Raw genomic sequence first — 17,708 nt, 5'->3', positions numbered from 1 at the left:
AAAAGGCAATTTAAACTTGAAAATGCTCATCTCTTTTGACCCTATAATTCAACGAGTACCACAAGAATCTCAATTGTGAACAAAAATTTGTTCAGGAAAACGTTGATGTGAACTTATTTATAAAAGTCAAAAAAAAAAAAAAAATAAGGGTCTGACAAAAAAAGACTGACTAGGGAAATCACAGAACATCTTTACAATGAAATCTGAGACATGATAAGAACAGTAGAAAGAATTAGCATATACAAAACAAACTCAAAATGGATCAAAGATTTAAGTGAAAGATCAAAAACTGTAAAACTCTTAAGAGGAAACAAAGGTAAAAATCTTGTGACCTTGAGTTGGACAAGTTTCTTGAATATGACACTCAAACACAAGCTACAGCAACAACAAAATAGTGTAAATTGGACTTCATCATAAAACCTTGCATGGCCAGTGCTGTAGAGCAGCAGGGTAAGCCACCATCTGTGACACCAGAATGCCAGAGGAGCACAAGTTTGAGTCCCGGCTGATCCATTTCCAATCTAGATTCCTACTAATGTATGTGAGAAACCAGCAGAGGATGGCCCAAAAGCTTGGGCCCAAGGGCTTGGGCCCCTCCCCTGGTTCTTGGAGAACCAGATAGCGTTCCAGACTCCTGGCTTTACTATGGTCCAGCCTGGTCATTATGGTCATCTGGAGAGTGAACCAGCAGGTGGAAGATCTCTCTCTCTCTCTCTCTCTCTTTCTCTGCCTCTCCCCTCCACTTGGCCCACACCTGTAACTCTAACTTTCAAATACATAAATCCTTAAAAAAAAGAAAGGAAAAAAACCCAAAAACTTACATGTCAAAGGACACTATCAAGTGAGTGAAAAAAAAACTCACAGAAGGGAGAAAATGTTTGCGAATCATATGTCTGATATAAGACAGGCTATATAAAGAATATATAGAACACATTCAGAACACTTATAGATACAGAAGTCCTACAACTCAAAATTAAATGGACAACCCCATTAAAAATGGGCATAGGACTTGACTAGACATTTCTCTAAAGATGATACACTAACGGCCCATAGCACATGAAAAGATATTCAATGTAATCGCTTCTCGGCCTTTTGGCTAAGATCAAGTGAAAAGATATTCAATGTCATTAGTCATTAAGAAAAAGCAAATCAAAGCTGCACTGAGCGGCAGATATTAGGTGAAGCAGTTGAGATGCATTTAGGACACCCACATCCCATGCTGGAGTGCCTGAATTTGAGTCCTGGCTCTGTCCCTGATTCAAGCTTCATGCTAATGTGCACCTTGGCAGGTAGCAGATGATGGCTCAACTACTTGGTCCCTGCCACCTATGTGGGAGACCTGGTTAAGTTCCCAGGATTTAATCCAGCCTGGCCCAACCTTCACTGTTGTAACCATTTGAGGAGTAAAATCAGTAGATGACAGATCTCCATGTGTCTATCCATCTGTCTCTCTGCCTTTTAAATATGTGAGTGATGGGGGCTGGCGCTGTGCCATAGCAGGTAAGGCCTCCACCTGCAGTGCCAGCATCCCATATGGGTGCCAGTTTGAGTCCTGGCTGTTCCACTTCTTATCCAGCTCTCTGCTGTGGCCTGGGTGGGCAGTGGAAGATGGCCCAAGTCCTTGGGCCCCTGCACTCGCATGGGAGATTGGAAGAAGCTCCTGGCTCCTGGCTTCAGATTGGTGTAGCTCTGGATGTTGCAGCTAGCTAGAGAGTGAACCAGTGAATGGAGGACCTTTCTCTCTCTCTCTGTGCCTCTCCTTCTCTCTGTGTGTGTAATTCTGACTTTCAAATAAATAAATAAATCTAAAAAAAAAAATAAAAAATAAGTGAATGAACGAATAAAGTATATTCAATTTTAACTATATAAAAAATATATATAAAAAGAATATATCAACATTCTCATCTTTAAATGATGGGAAAATAGACGTCTTTCTGCTCCTCTATTCTTGCCTATAACTTCCAAATTTTTTGTCTTGACCATGTATTACTCTCTTCTCAGACACAAAAACACAAAAGCTAGTTTCCCCTTAAAATGTATTCAAATGGAAGAATATATTCCTTTAGCATTAATAAAACATTCACAAAATATTTCCAAACACTAAAGGAAGCCCATCAGGTAAGAGAAAGCTATTTCCTTGGTCAAGACAAAAGAGACAAAAGTCCTTGTGCTATGACGTGCTGGGAAACCCTGCCTCCTCAAACTCCTACTAGTGTGAAGCCACTGGAAGCCTGGAAGAGTGAAATGTTCTGTGCAGGCTTACAGAAGTAGAGTCTTTTGCAAATGTGCTGATGTTCAAATTGCATGGCTGATAATTGCACTGATAGTTTCTATTTATAACAGCAATTTTTCTTTTAAAGATTTATTTATTTATTTGAAAGAGTTACAGAAAGAGGAGAGGCAGAAAGAAAGGTCTTCCATCTGCTGGTTCATTCTCCAATTGGCTGCAATGGCCCATGCTGCGCCAATCCAAAGCCGGAGCCAGCAGCTTCTTCCAGGTCTCCCACATGGGTGCAGGGGCCCAAAGACTTGGGCTATCTTCTACTGCTTTCCCAGGCCATAGCAGAGAACTAGATTGGAAGTGGAGCAGCTGGATCTTGAACGGGTGCCCATGTGGCACTATAGGCAGCAGCCTTACCCGCTTTGCCACAGTGCTGGCCCCAATAATAACAATTTTAAAACTGAGAAAGCATAGGAGTATTTAAAAAAGCTTATAGAAAACAAAATTAAAAGATAAGTTTACTTTGGTGCATAAAGCTGAAATCCATGCATAATTTCTTTATAATACATACTGTCCACATGCTTTTTGGAGTACTCCTATATACATAGATATTAAAATGACCCCTATCAACCAAAGGGCAAGTCTACTTAGAAAGGCAACTTAGGCAATGGCCAGGAGGAAAGGAAATCCAGCTGCATGAAATAGGGGAAAAAATTATTTTCTCTAAAAAAAAAAGCCTAGAACCTCTCAAATTCAATGAGGCAGTCATAAAAACCTAACCTAATCTATTCTGCTTTCAGCAGAAGGCTGAACATAATATGTTCACCTTCAATCTAATCATCGAGTCACTAATAATGCATATGGATATAGTTAAATCACATCCAGCAATCGCTTTTAATTTGAAGGCATGTAAATTTACAGGTGATCTTGAATCCCTCCTAAAGGGTCAGAAGTGGAGGCAACTGGAAAAAGCATTGGCAGCTCTCTTTCTCAAGTAACAGTTCTAGCACAGGACACTATAAAACTTGATAGAGCTAGTAAACACAAGAGAAACCCTGTCCTTAAGGCTTTTTAACTCTAAAATTCTAGCAGATGTCAAAGTCACATCTCTCAAGAAAGAACTAAAGGAACTGGCACTGTGGTGTGGGGGCTGAGGCTGCAGCCTGCAGTGCTGGCATTCCACATGGGTGCTGGTTTGAGATCCAGCTGCTCCACTTCTGATCCAGCTCCCTGTTATGGCCTGGGAGGGCAAGGGCAGTAGAGGACGGCCCAAGTGCTTGGGCCCTTGCGCCCACATGGGAGACTGGGAAGAGGCTCCTGGCTCTGGATCCGCCCAGCTCTGGCTGTTGCAGCTGTTTGGGGGGGGGGGTGTGTGTGTGTGTGAATCGGCAGATGGAAGATATCTCTCTCTGCCTCTGCCTCTCTGTAACTCTCCTTTCAAATGGATAAGTGGATCTTTAAAAAAAGAGAGAGAGAGAAAGATGATGCATCACACTGGTCAGTTAGGAGGAGCCAGTCACCCTCTCAGGCTCACCATCAATGTTTCACCCCCAAGTCCCTAAGGACTTAAAAGGTTCTGAGTGATACAGTGAAGTGAATGCCTACAGCCTAGGAACAGGGCAGCAAAAAGGGGATCTCTGGCCAATCCTGCTCCTTGGCTGACTTCTTACCTGTTTCATGATAACTGTCCAAGGAATTCACTAACTTCATGGAAATTTGCATATATTAAATGGTAACAAGATTTAGCGTTATCATTTCATAGTTTATTCTGATACTCTGAAGCAAAATGGTGGCCAAAAAGATTTCCAAAACAGCATATCTTGGAAGCAGGACAGCATGGGGAGTAGGCAAGAGGCCAGGAAGCAGCAAACACTCAGGTAGGGAGCCCAGGAGCTAGACTGGAAGTCAGGGCAGCCTCTTGCCAGTGTTGTCTGTTGGGATCACGGTTGGTGGCCACGACTAACTCACTCGAGTCCTTGCCACTGACGGCTGCAGAATACAGGTAAAGAGCTGTGGCTTGGGAGCAGACATTTAGTCCAGCGGTAAAGATGCCGACATCTCCCACTGCAGTGCCGGGGTTCAATGTCTGGCTCTAGGGCTGAATCCAGCTTCCTGCCAGTGCAGAACCGGGGAGGCAGCTGTGATGGCTCCAGTCACTGGGTTCCTGTGACACACATGGCAAACCTGGATTGTGTTCCCAGCTCGTGGCTCTGGCCCCACTCCAGTGCCAATGCTGAAGGCACATGGGAGTGCTGCCCCCGCCTCCTCTCTGCATCTCAAATAAATGAAAAATAATAATTAAAAAAAAGAAGAAGTGGCCCCACTTGGCCCACAGCAAGGCAAAGGCAGGGACCAGGCTCAGTGCAGACATCACCTAAGAGTGAGAACCTTCACATCTCCCCACGGTGAAGCCACAGAGAACAACTGTCCTGCCTCGCCAATGAAGCCACAGAGGTTCTGCTGCCTAACAACCCATATTTAAGAGAAAATCCTTGAAGGCTGTGGGGTAGCCATTGTTAGGACTTCTAATGCAGAATGGCTGCCAGATCACAATAACTGGGACAAAAAACAGTCCTGGGGAGGAGGCTGAATTAAAGAAGTGAAACGACTGGGAGAAGTCTGTGGAGAAGACAGCTAAACAACGAAGTGGGGGCAAACAAAGAGCTCCTGGGACTCAGCAGGATTGTCTGGGCAAAGATTTATACTCTGAAGTTCTCTGCAAACTTGACAGGAGATGACTGCAACAACAGAACCTCTGAAGAGGAGATTCACACACCAGTTCAACAGGACCATCTGAAACATGGTAAACCAAACGAGAAAGCGATTGGGAGAAAAGGCTCAGGTCTTCCTACCCGACTACTGACCGCCGACACAGCGCAGTATCTCCCAGAGACGTAAAGACTCTAGTCCAGGAACTTGGTCCCAGTGGAGTGAGTAAAGACAGAGGAGGGTGTTCTGCTCTGAGAACAAGCCCCTCCAGCCCTGTCCCCCTTGGACCAAAGTGGTGGCTGCCCACTTTGGCAGTCCTACACCTGTTTTCTCCAGAAGAGCACTGTCTTTTGCAAACTGTGGTAGAGTCCCGTCAGTTTTCAAGGTCTCTCCATGGTTGCTCTGCTCGGCAGCCTCAGCTGGTCTAGAGGAGGTCCCCCCTGCCCATACTACTCCAGTACACAATTTTGACCTCTGAAGGATTTCCCTGGACAGAGGACTGTCGTATGTCTTGGGACAGGCTCAAGTTGACAGACTACTCTGATCTTCGTATACAGCAGAGCCATTTGTACTTCTGTGATCCTATAGCTCCCTAAATGTAAAACAAAAATCACCAGGAAACAGGATCCAGCTGAAGGAGGCAAAGCGTGGCTCAAAACAGGGAGTTGGCATGAATTTTATCCAAGCGTCCTTCTTCAGGACTTATTCCCCGCCCAGTTAGCTGGATGTCTGACTCATGGAGCATGCTTCATGCTTTACTGACCCTGCCCAGCCAGAAGCCATGGGAGCTCTAGGGGCTACTCCTAGAGCAGAGCCCCTGTGCAATTCTTAACCTCCTTGTTGGAGCTCAGTAGGGCTGACCGAGGGCTGCCTAAGTCTGCTTGACACAGGGCCAGAAGCATGGCGTGGGCAGGCAGACAGGAGAGCCAGTGGGAGGAAATGAGGCGAGTGTCGGAGCCAAGCACATACCTCTCACAAGAAACACGTGCTTCCTCCAATGGCATCTCTGTCAACTGTTTCCCTCTGTGACTTGCATTTTCTTTAAGGACATTTGCATCTGTTCCGTGGCTTTTTTCCTGTGAAGCTGCACTAGCTTTTCTAAAGGGTTATCTTCCTCTTACTGGTTTTTAGAAGTTCTTTATATTTGTCCTTAATCATCAGTCTTGTACAGCTAAAACTATTTTATTATCCTTTAATTAAGTGTATCATCTCCCCCCCCCCCCCCAAATAGAATTTTGTTCTTTTTATGTTGCCAAACTTTTGGGTACTTTTCTTTATAGCTTCTGGGGTTTATGTCTTGGCTATTCCCCATAGCACTGTTATTAAAGGATTGTCTGTTCCTCTCATTTAACAAGGCAGGTGGCTCACTAAATTATAGCACTGTCAGTGCTGGACCATGAGTCTCTCTTAACTGCTTCTCCAAGGACTTTAGTACCAATCATATCGTTTCTCTAGCATTACCAGCAGTTTTATGAAAACAAATTTTCTATTAAAAAAAAAATAGAAATTTGGGGGCCTGAGCCATGGCACAATAGGTTAATCCTCTGCTTGCAGTGCCAGCATCCCATATGGACGCCAGTTCTAGTCCTGGCTGCTCCACTTCCAATCTAGTTCTCTGCTATGGCCTGGGAAAGCAGTAGAAGATGGCCCAAGTCCTTGGGCCCCTGCACCCATGTGGGAGACTGGAAGAAGCACCTGGCTCCTGGCTTTGGACAGACTGGCGCAGCACCAGCCGTTGCAGCCATCTGGGGAGTGAACCAACAGAAGGAACACCTTTCTTTCTGACTCTCCCTCTCACTGTCTATAACTCTACCTGTCAAATAAAATAAATAAAATCTTCAAAAAAATAGAAATTTGGCTTCTCCATGGATAGGGAATCTGAAGAAAGCACACTGAAGTGCTAACAGGGAGCCTGGACCTCCAAATCAAAAAGGTTTTCAGAAAGACACTTTGGAGCAGGTATTTGATTACATAGAGATTAAATATCTTTTTCTTTTATTATTTATTTGAAAGGCAGAGAGAGAGAAAGGGCGAGCGAGCTTTCATTTGTTGGTTCACTCCCCAAAAGTCTGCCATGGTTGGAAATGGGCTAGATTGAAGCTGGGAGCTGGGAACTAAATCCAGGTCTCCCATGTGGGTGTTAGGGACTCAACTATTTCAGCCAATGCCTGCTGCCTCCCAGCATCTACACAAGCAGGAAGGCTGCAGTTAGGAGCCAAAGCCAGGGATCAAACCCAGGTACTCTGCCATGGGATGTGGACATCCTAATTAGCATCTTAACCGCTGGCCAAACACCCACTCAGATTTAATACTTTTAACCAGAAATACCACATTTTATTATTCCAAAGTAGGGGGATAGTCCCAGGCATGTGTACCTGGTTTGAGGTTTACAGAGAAACGACCTGGTTTGCTTTTCAGAAAGGCTAAAAGGCAAACCCTAAGGCAAAAACATATCCTAACTGTAATCAACTTTGATAGCTGATAACGCAGTAAGGTATTTTTAACTAAGTAAAACCTGTATGACTCAGAAAATTACTAGTCTGTAAAATGGGACCAATACTTAGATAAAATGAAGATAGGACATTCTAAAAGCGTGAGAAACCATATAACACACAAACAACTAAATCATGAGTACTGTCATTTTTCACAGTAACTCAGTGAAATCATTGGAATGGGGTTTAAGCACTTGAGTCAACAGGTGGATTCCCGGTCATTGAAAATCACTGAGACATCAAGGCCCAGCCACACAACCCGGCCTCCCTCAGGAGGTCTTACCAGGCTTCCATCTGTCAGGGTGCAGCCGGAGAAGCGTTTTGCAAGAAATCCCTCAAAGTTAGTTGTTCTCTGAATGGCAAAAAGAAGCAATTTCACTTCAATTTCCTTGGCTCGGGTACGCATAATCTTGGCAAGTTCTGTCCTTCAGAACAAAGATAAGAATGTTGTCAAACAAACCAATCATTCATTCAAGATAAGACAAATAAATACCTTTAGCTTGCATTTAAAAAAGTATATGTGATCATTTCAAACCATGAAGTCTACAACTAACTTGGTCTAAATCCCCTTAAACATTCCAAGACATTCTGTTGATGCCTGAAATCACAGATAGTTGTTTCAGAAATCAACAAATCACACACATACACATACATACACACACACTATACTTTCTCCTGTACTTACATATTTATGATAAAGTTCAATTTATAAAATAGGCACAGTAAGAGAGTAACAACAATAGCAAATAAAATAGAGTAATATAATAAGACACTAATAAAATTATTTAAAGCTTATGAATTGTCCATTTCTGGAATTTTCCACCTAGTATTTTTGGACCGCATTTGATTGTGGATAACTGAAACAATGGAAACCAAAATTGTGGCTAAGGGCGAATTAATAAATATATTCTAAAAAAATAAATTTTAAAGTGAAATTATCAGCCAGTTAAAAAAAAAATCAAGGATTATGGATGCTGATTTGTTACTAATATGTAAACTGGTTACTACTATGTTTTTTGGTCTCTAAAAATTTATTTACTCATTCATTCATTCATTGAAAGACAGACAGAGACACAGAGAGAAATGAGGGATGGGAGAGTGGGAGAGAAAGACAGAGACAGATCTCCCATCTCCTAGGTTTGCTCCACGAATGCCCTCAACAGATGGGGTGTGGCAGAGCCAAAGCCAGGAGCCGGGAACTCAATCCAGGTCTCCCTTGTGGGTAAACTATCACTTGCTGCCCCCAAGGGTGTGCATTAACAGGAAGTTGGAATCAGAGGCAGAGCCAGGCACTATGTCTTAACCACTATGCCAAATGTCCACCCCATGACTATGTTTTTGTAAGTTTTTCAATAATTTAAAATATATGAAGTACTTACTCAGTATTTTATTAAAATACATATATCCTATATAATCTCACTAATCATTAATTACTGAATTACAACATTTGCCCTCTTCCACAGAGTTCAGTAACTCTCTCTTCAACCAGAGAGCAGAAACCCTGGAGGCTGGGATCCTATGTAAAAGGTGAGACGGATATGCTTAGAGGGCTCCTGCCTGGGAAGCTCATGCATAACTCACTCCAGGGTTCTGTTTCAGATTTTAGGTTATTACAGAACAGTGATATGTGAATTTTTAGAAGTACTAAGCTATCATCATCTTCCCACACAAATAAATGACAAAGTCAAACAAAGAGCCTCTGAGTTTATTTGAGAATGATGTATCTGTAGGATTTTTGCCAAAACATTAACAATAAAAGCTTGGCAGCAACACTGCCATTAGCTGAGACAATAGCAGGTACTGACGCTCACAGAGAATTGTTGGCTTTAGTGTATTTCCAGTCTCTTGCAGGCTTCATTTTTCACAGAGTTACTTTGCATGTCTGCTGGACTACAGGCCTAAGAGAATTAGCCAACATTTTCTCAAGGAAGTCACTCTTTGATAATCAGGATTCAGAAGGTGACAACCGCAACAGAACTTGAATCTATCCTTAAAAGGTTATCTCTATCTGAGGTAGCAAACTTGTTTCTTAAAACAATAACCACACAAAATGTATAATACAAGAGTGAATTTTAATGTAAACTATGGACTCTTGGTGCTAACATGTCAGGGTAGATTTATCAACTGCAACAAATGTACATTCTGGTGGGGGATGCTGATAATGAGGGTGGCTGTGCCTCTGTGGAGGCACCGAGTACATGTGCTCAGTTTTGCTGTGAACTGTACTTCAAAATAACGCTTCTTTAAAAAAAGGAAGCCAGTGTTCTTTTTTTTTTTTTTTTGACAGGCAGAGTGGACAGTGAGAGAGAGACAGAAAGGTCTTCCTTTTGCCGTTGGTTCACCCTCCAATGGCCGCCGCGGCTGGCGCGCTGCGGCCGGCACACCGTGCTGATCCGATGGCAGGAGCCAGGTGCTTCTCCTGGTCTCCCATGGGGTGCAGGGCCCAAGCACTTGGGCCATCCTCCACTGCACTCCCGGGCCACAGCAGAGAGCTGGCCTGGAAGAGGGGCAACCGGGACAGGATCGGTGCCCCGACTGGGACTAGAACCCAGTGTGCCGGCGCCGCTAGGCGGAGGATTAGCCCAGTGAGCCGCGGCGCCGGCCAGCCAGTGTTCTTTAAAACCTCTTTTACTCACAATATGTCTAAAACCTGCAATCTGTACTTCCTATGGTTTTAAGGAAGATGACCATCATGAATTATGCTAAGGGGCTGAAATATGCTTGGATAGGGCCTTTTCATTAACCTGGTGTTGGATATTGTTTTGTACCACTGGAAGGGAATACACAAGGGATATTCAAAGAGTTTATGCAAAATGTGTATTATGAAGAAAACATGCATGGATCTCAAAAAAAAATCTCTGCACCAAAATAAACATATCTTTCTATTTAATTTTTCCATGAACCTGAAGTACTGTCATATAACTAATAAGAGCCAGTTACAATCACTGTGTTGTATTGCTGCAAGTAAAGAATAAAAAAGAGGCAAGTGTTTGGCACAGTAGTTAAGGTGCTGCTTAGGATATCTGCATCTTGTACTGGAGTACCTGAGTTCGAGACCCAGCTCTGCTTCCAGTTCTAGCTTCCTGGGAGGCAGCAGTGATTACTCAAGTCCTGGGGTCCCTGCCACCCACATAGGAGACCTGGATCAGACTCTGGCTTTGGCCTGGCCCAGCTCCAGTCATTGAGGAGATTTGGGGAGTGAATCAATAACTGTAATATCTTTCTTTGTCTTTGTTTCTCTCTTTGATTTCAAACAATAATTAAAAATTCATTAATAAAAAAGTTTGGTTCTGGGACTGGTGTTCTGGTATAGCAGGTTAAGCCTCTGCCTACAGTGCCAACATCTCGTAATGGCACCAGTTCGAGTCCCAGCTGCTCCACTTCTAATCCAGCTCCCTGCTAATGGCCTGTGAAAGCAGTGGAGGATAGCCCAAGTGCTTGGGCCCCTGCACCCATAGGAGATACCTGAAGGAAGTTCTTGGCTTTGGCCTGGCCCAGCCCTGGCTGTTGCAATTATTGGGGAGTGAACCAGCAGACTGAAGATCTCTCTCTGTAACTCTGCCTTTCAAATAAATAAAATAAATCTTAAAAAATTAAAAAACGTTTGGTTCTAGACCTCTGTCATGTATACACTGAGCTAATCCTCTTGGGCTTTAATTCTCCAACATAAAGGAACCATTTGGCCTGGGCTAAACTCATGGATACTATAGAGAGGACAAATGAGAAAGTTATCAAAATGTTTAGAGCACTCAGATGACAGTATTACTCACCATCCAGAGACTATAAATACCACATTGAGAGTAGCAAATCCATTCAACAAATATTTCCTGAGTGTCTGCTAGGTCATTCAAGTAGATGAACTCCTGTCTCTCTGGAACTATCTATCTAGCATGGGGGCCAGTGCCACAGCGTAGTGAGTAAAGCTGCTGTGTGTGGTGCAGGCATCCTATATGGGTGCCAGTTCATGTCTTGGCTGCTCCACTTCCAAACCAGCACCCTGCTAATGTGCCTGGGAAAGCAGCGGAAGATGGCCTAAGTGCTTAGGCCCCTGCACCCATGTGGGAGACCTGGACGAAGCTCCTGGCTCTTGGCTTCTGGCCGTTGCAGCCATTTGAGGAGTGAACCAGTGGATGGACGCTCTCTCTCCTCTTTCTCTCTGACTCTTCCTATCTTTCTCTGTAACTCTGCCTTTCAAATAAATAAATAAATCTTAAAATAAAAACATCAAAATGATGATTGTATACACAGCATAGGGATTTCTGCAATACAGATGCAAGGGAAAATGTGAGGGTGATGAATCACTATCATTAAGTCTGGCTGGTACATCTAAAGTTGGTAAAGCAGAGAAAGGAGACTTAATTAGAGACAAGGGCTATGTCACAGCAAAGTCCTGATGCCAACAAGGAAACAGAGAGGGGCTGGTGCTATGGTGCAGCAGGTTAAAGCCCCGGCCTGCAGCACCAGCATCCCATATAGGTGCCAGTTCAAGTCCCGGCTGCTCCACTTTCAATCCAGCTCCCTGCTAATGTTCCTGGGAAAGCAGTGGAGGACGGCCCAAGTGCTTAGGCCCCTGTACCCATATGGGAGCCCAGAAGAAGCTCCCGGCTCCTGGCTTCGAATCGCTCAGCTCTGGCTGTTGCGGCCATTTGGGGAGTGAACCAGAAGATGCAAGACCTCTGTCTCTGTCTCTACCTCTCTCTGTAACCTTCTGTTTCAAGTAAATAAAATAAATCTTTAACAAAAAAAAAAAAAAAAAAAAAAGGAGGAGGAAACAGAGGCGGCCCAAACTCAGTTACAGGTGTGATGCCAGTCATCTGGTGGAGTCTGTAAGTGGCACCCAATCCACAAAAAAACATGGAACCACCATACACCAGGGATTGATTTTGAAAATTCAGGTAGCACTGGAAGTAGCAGAGAGATGGAATCTACCTTGTCACGTGGCAGAATTCTACTGCAATCCTCTCAGTCATGTACCACTCACGTGGAAACATGCGGCCATATTTCTCCTCATAGTCCACAAGCTGGCGTTTTATCCAGGCATAACGTCTGTCAATTTTGTCCAGCCAGGCAACCTTATGAAAGCGAGGAATAAAAATCATCCCAGTGCTTAGAAGTGGTATTGACAGTTTAATAAATAAGCAAAAATACAGAAATAAGAAAAAGACAACCAATCTCTGTATTTCTCATAGTAGTAAAGAATCCAGACTACTTTTTTTCATGGGATCCACAGGTTCCACAGTTGGGCTTCAGGGGTCTACAAATTTCCTAAAACTGTATGTAAAGTTTTATGCATAAGTGCTTTTTTTCTGGGGAGAAGATCCATAGATTTCATTAATTTTTCTAGACACTGAATGACTTCAAAATGTTTAAGAACCACAGGGCTGCAAAGTCTACCACCAGGACGTTCAACAAGCAACACTATAAGACAGTAATTCTAACGATGTATAAATCAGTAGGCCTGACAGCCTTCATTTTTCAATAAAATGCAAATGTTACATCTGATCTCATTTGATCAATACTTACATCTTGATTTTCTTGAAAAAGCACTAGATATTCTGACAGGTGCTGTTTAATAAACTTTTTGATGATTTCCTGCTTGACTCTGGGGTCCAAAATATTAGCAACCAGACATGCATCTCGTAGGACATTGCTGGGTCCTCCTGGCCTCTAGAAAACAAACGACATGCACCAGTTCAGAAGCCAGAGGCAATCTTCAAATCTCACGGTCTCTGACAGCTGCTGCAGCCTGTTTCTCACTGTTATTATTATCCCCACTCCCTTGACACTCATTCTCCCTATTGTAGATGCATATTTTAGTGCTTGTTCCTTGATGAAAGCATCATTAAGCTAGTCTCACAGTAGCCATCATAAAAACTACCCTGTGAATCAGCAATGAGACATTTCGGAAAACAGGGCCAGCAATGACCATAGGGAATTTTACTTTCTGAATACCAAATGGAAAAGATCTAAAAAGTCAGAAAGACACCAGCCCCTGTTGTTCAAGACTGTCAGAGAGGCCTAAAAGTCAGAGTGACAATAGCCTCACTCAATGTGCTGCACTTTCCCGACTCCCCACCCTGGGACGCCTGCTCTTACAGTGTTGTACTTGTGCCAAATATTGTGGGAGCCAGAGAGGCAGCCAAAGGCAACATACTGTGATATTGGCCCCTTGACCTGAAAAGAACAGTGGAAGGACACTGACTCGCCACCAAGGGAAGGCCTTTGTTATTATAGAAACCAGTTCAATCTGCACCTTTCTTGATAGGAAACCACTGAATGAATGTGGCTGGCTGAGGGGCCTATAGGGAAAAGAACACTTGGAATCTATTCTTGGCTTGGTTAGGAAGCCATGTAGCATTGGTGCAGTTATTCAACCTCATCTGAAAAATAATGGACTTTAGGTAAATGAATAAGGTAATTCTAAATCTTTTTGTTTGTTTGTTTTTTGTCAACTTGGTCCAATCCTATGCATCTCAGTGGTGTTTAAGTGTTTCCCTAAGACCTGAAAGTGTTGCCTGAGAACTAAACTGTTAGAATACTGAGTTGCTCCACACTGGGTGGTTGTCACATCATCCTCCCACACACTAACTACTCAACTCTTGCTTTTGGATGAGAGTGTTTCATTTGACAAAGAAGTCAGAGAGGTCAAAACTTTTTTGTTCATGGATTTTTTTCACATATAAAAACATTATTAAGTTCTCTTGGATACTTTAAAAAATATCTTGATTCTGTTTGCAAAATAGGAATAACAACACAAGGCCTTTAAGAAAAATCAATACCTTTGACAAGAAAAAAGAAAACTGTTTAGGGGCTGGTGCTGTGGTGTAGCAGGTAAAGTCACCACCTGCAGTGCCAGCATCCCATATGGGCGCCGGTTCAAGTCCCGGCTGCTCCACTTCCAATCCACCTCTCTGCTATGGCCTGAGAAAGCAGTAGAAGATGGCCCAAGTCCTTGGACCCCTGTACCCGTATAGGAGACCAGGAAGAAGTTCCTGGCTCCTGGCTTCAGATTGGCGCAGCTCTGGCCATTGCAGCCATTTGGGGAGTGAACCAGTGGATGGAAGATCTCTCTCTCTCTGTACCTCTCCTTCTCTCTCTGTGTAACTCTGAATTTCAAAGTAAATAAGTAAATCTTTTTAAAAACAAAAGAAAACTGTTTAAAATAACAACAACAAGTCACAGAGCCAGAGAGAAGACAGATGAATCGTTAAAGAAAAACCCTTTAATTTTATCCGCCTGGTGGGACCTGGGAAAAAGAATAGAAAGCAGTTCACAGTTAGTTCCTTCTACGTAATTAAGACTAGCCTCACTCACGTCCTTCTGAACTGGCTCGAGCCTGAGATCAGACAGCGGCGCCTAGTGGAGCAGACCCAGGTGCTCACAGTTAGAGACTGTCCCCACAATCCCTTTCTACTGCTCTCACCTGCATGTTCCTCATGTAGTAAAACAGGAATAATGGTTTGCCAACATCTGCCACCTGCCTGCAGTTATATCAGAGAACTAAGGAAGATGACGTCTCCAAGAACAGTACTTTACAAATAAATACCTGATTACCTGCAGATAGCCACAAAATGACATTAAAGTCTGGAGCAGGTTTCCTAAATAAAGCTGGGGCAGCCACTCCCCGCTACTTCCTAAGTTTCTTTTATGGAGCACAAAGCACAAATGCTTAAGATATTTCCAGTTATTGAATTATAAAGTAGATCCAGGAAATGTCCGTTGGCCCAGGAATGAAACCATACCCCACCCCCACCCAGTGCAGCAGGGAGGGCTGACAGCCTGTGTGTGCTTCGGTTCATTTCTGCCCTTAACAATCCTTTCTCTTGAAATAGCTCAAATAATACAGAAAAAAAGATTCTGAGGATTTTCCCCTCTTGGACACATGCAAAGCATTAGGATGACATCTGCTACAATTTGAAGGATAGAGCTAACAGCAGTTAACTAAGTCCAGCTAAGTGCGGGAAAGCTTGTTATATGAGAAGAGTAACCAAGAGCTCACACACAGAATACTGTGGGCTTCGCAGACACAACACAAACAACTCTGCTACCAGTGAGAGCTAAAGGGCAGTCATTCCAAAGAACAGGATTATGTTCATTAAAAGTGAGTCTAATGGTGTCACTCTGAGAATTACATAAGTCTGTGGATACTTCTCCCAGTTGTCTTTTCACCAAACCAAAACCAATAAATTATGTAACAATCCTAAAAAACATTGTGGCTTGAAGATTTTTTTTTTTCCAAACACAGCCATGAGAAAAAAAAAAATTTTTAGGGCAGACAATATACAAAGTTTGACATAGACTAAATGAAACCAAAATAAATCTTTACTTTTTGAGGCTGGGAGAACGTCACTCTGGAAATATTTAAAAATCACGGTCGGTCTCATTACTCTCAATTTTCAGCAAACATATATTCGCTGCCAGCAACCACTTTTGGAATGATAAATGAATAGCAACTATAATGAACATGAATTAGGTAGGCAAGGACAGTGATAATACCTAAAGACTGAGGGAAAGTGCAAAATAGTACCTTGGTACCCTGGGAAGGAAATGCTTCTTCAAAATCTGCCAGGATTTGCTGTCCTAACTCAGTCTGCGCAGCTTTTACCCTGTAATAAGAAGAGCACACATCAGCATTGGCACCAAACACACCATCTATAAGGGGTAAAACTGTGTAAGTCTTCAGACAGCATCCAGGCGGGCTGGAGGAGAGTGTCTGGCTGGGTGAGCATGGCCATGCTCTAGCTGGCCGCAGGTTTACAGGATCGGGACCCAGCACCTGATGGAATTTTTGTATGTCCAGAGTTGTTCAAGGCCACCCTCCACCTGCTGTGAGGTAATCTGTGTTAGTCTTCACAACATTTCATAGAAGGGTAGTTATGCTATGGGAGAATGTCGTATACATAATGACACCCAAATCAAATATGAGCCCATTTTGGATTGCTGGTATAACTGGTTCTCTAGCTCCTTGGAGAATGGGATGAGGGGAAGAAGGCTCCAAACTGTTTTGGGGTGTTTTTTGTTTTGTTTTGTTTTAAACTTAGAAACCAAGAGGATCAACATTTTTTAACACATGAACAGAAAGAACGCTTTCTAAAGTAAGAAGAGAAAGAGCTCAGTTATAAGATGCACTGCTGACGAACAGTGAAGGCCATGCATCAGTATCAGTGCTCAGCAGATTGTGAAGATGAAGACTGAACTGCAAGGAAAACCAGTTACAAAGAGGAGGCAGTACTTAACAGGGGTTTGCATGTGTATCAGGAATTCAAGATGTTAACTGTCTTAAGTGAAACAGAAGATGGGAAAAATGCTAGGATGAGAAAGGAACGGTCTGCCTGTCAGCACCCCCTGCAAGTGGTCGCACCCTCCCCGTCCTGCACTAGCTGCCTTATGTAGGTGGACGCCTCGTGCCAGCAGACTCCCAGAGCCAGAGGGGCACTAGGCTCTAGGGGTGTTGCTGAAGTGCCTGAGCCCGAGACAAATACTTCAGCTCTGTGAAAGCAGCATAAAATAGCATGCTTCCTTTCTTGGTCTCCACCCTGCTACTTTGGAATTAACTTTATGAAGTTTCTAGAAATAGTGAACAGCTCAAAACCACAATTTCTTTGGCTACGAAGGAGTACCTGGCAACTTGCTGAGTTTTTTTTTTTTTTTTTTTAAATGAGGGGATAGGCACGACTCACAACAGTCTGTTTTTTCTGTGGCATAGTTATAATTATGCCTTATTCCAAATACTTTCCAGGGTTTTTCCACTATCTTTAAAACTTTTCAAACCACTCTCATAGGTGTGCTTGCAACCTTTTAAAGTCAGTTTTCAAAGTTTTCTCAGCCAGAAATGGCTGAGATAAGGCTATTACTGGAATAGCCTCGCCTCCCAGATCAGAATCAGGGCCATCATCTAGAGTTGCCCAACAGACAATGGGAAACATCCCTAGAGTGTGAACTCAGATAGGAGAGAAACGAACATTCACAAAATTGCACCTCAGAGCATCTTGTGACTCCCACAGAATGGGCCAACAGATGGCCTCCTTCGGTGCCAGGTCACAAGACACAGCTTCCAGCAGTCATCCCTCTGTTCCTTCCCTCCCCTTGGAAGCACAGACACAGCACGAGTTCCCTTCTCAACCAGGACAACCTCTGGAGGGGAAGGCTTACCCCTGGCCAGAAGCATGTGGGGCCGTACTCCCAGGGCTCCTGACCACCTCCATGATAACCACAACAGACCCAGCAGCATCTCTCCACGCCCACTCTCCCGACATTTCCTCATCCACATTCTCTCTGAGACAAAG

The 17,708-nt window shown here is 43.5% G+C and overlaps 1 protein-coding gene across 1 annotated transcript in view; it reads right to left on the bottom strand.

Moving 5' to 3' along the window:
• The window catches only part of VPS53 (VPS53 subunit of GARP complex), a 150,738-nt gene that overhangs the window by 73,444 nt on the left and 59,586 nt on the right, over positions 1–17,708 (bottom strand). The window contains exons 8-11 of the mRNA XM_062215673.1: positions 15,950–16,028; positions 12,946–13,089; positions 12,352–12,494; positions 7,706–7,847 (exon numbers count right to left, since the gene is read on the bottom strand). Coding sequence (XP_062071657.1) covers positions 7,706–7,847; positions 12,352–12,494; positions 12,946–13,089; positions 15,950–16,028 — 508 coding nt within the window. The remainder of the gene's footprint in view (positions 1–7,705; positions 7,848–12,351; positions 12,495–12,945; positions 13,090–15,949; positions 16,029–17,708) is intronic.

This window comes from Lepus europaeus, chromosome 18 (assembly GCF_033115175.1).
Source record: "Lepus europaeus isolate LE1 chromosome 18, mLepTim1.pri, whole genome shotgun sequence".
NCBI classification, from domain to species: Eukaryota; Metazoa; Chordata; class Mammalia; order Lagomorpha; family Leporidae; genus Lepus; species Lepus europaeus.
The sequence above is the reverse complement of the archived record's forward strand: the minus strand, read 5'-3'. Positions and strand labels throughout refer to the sequence as shown.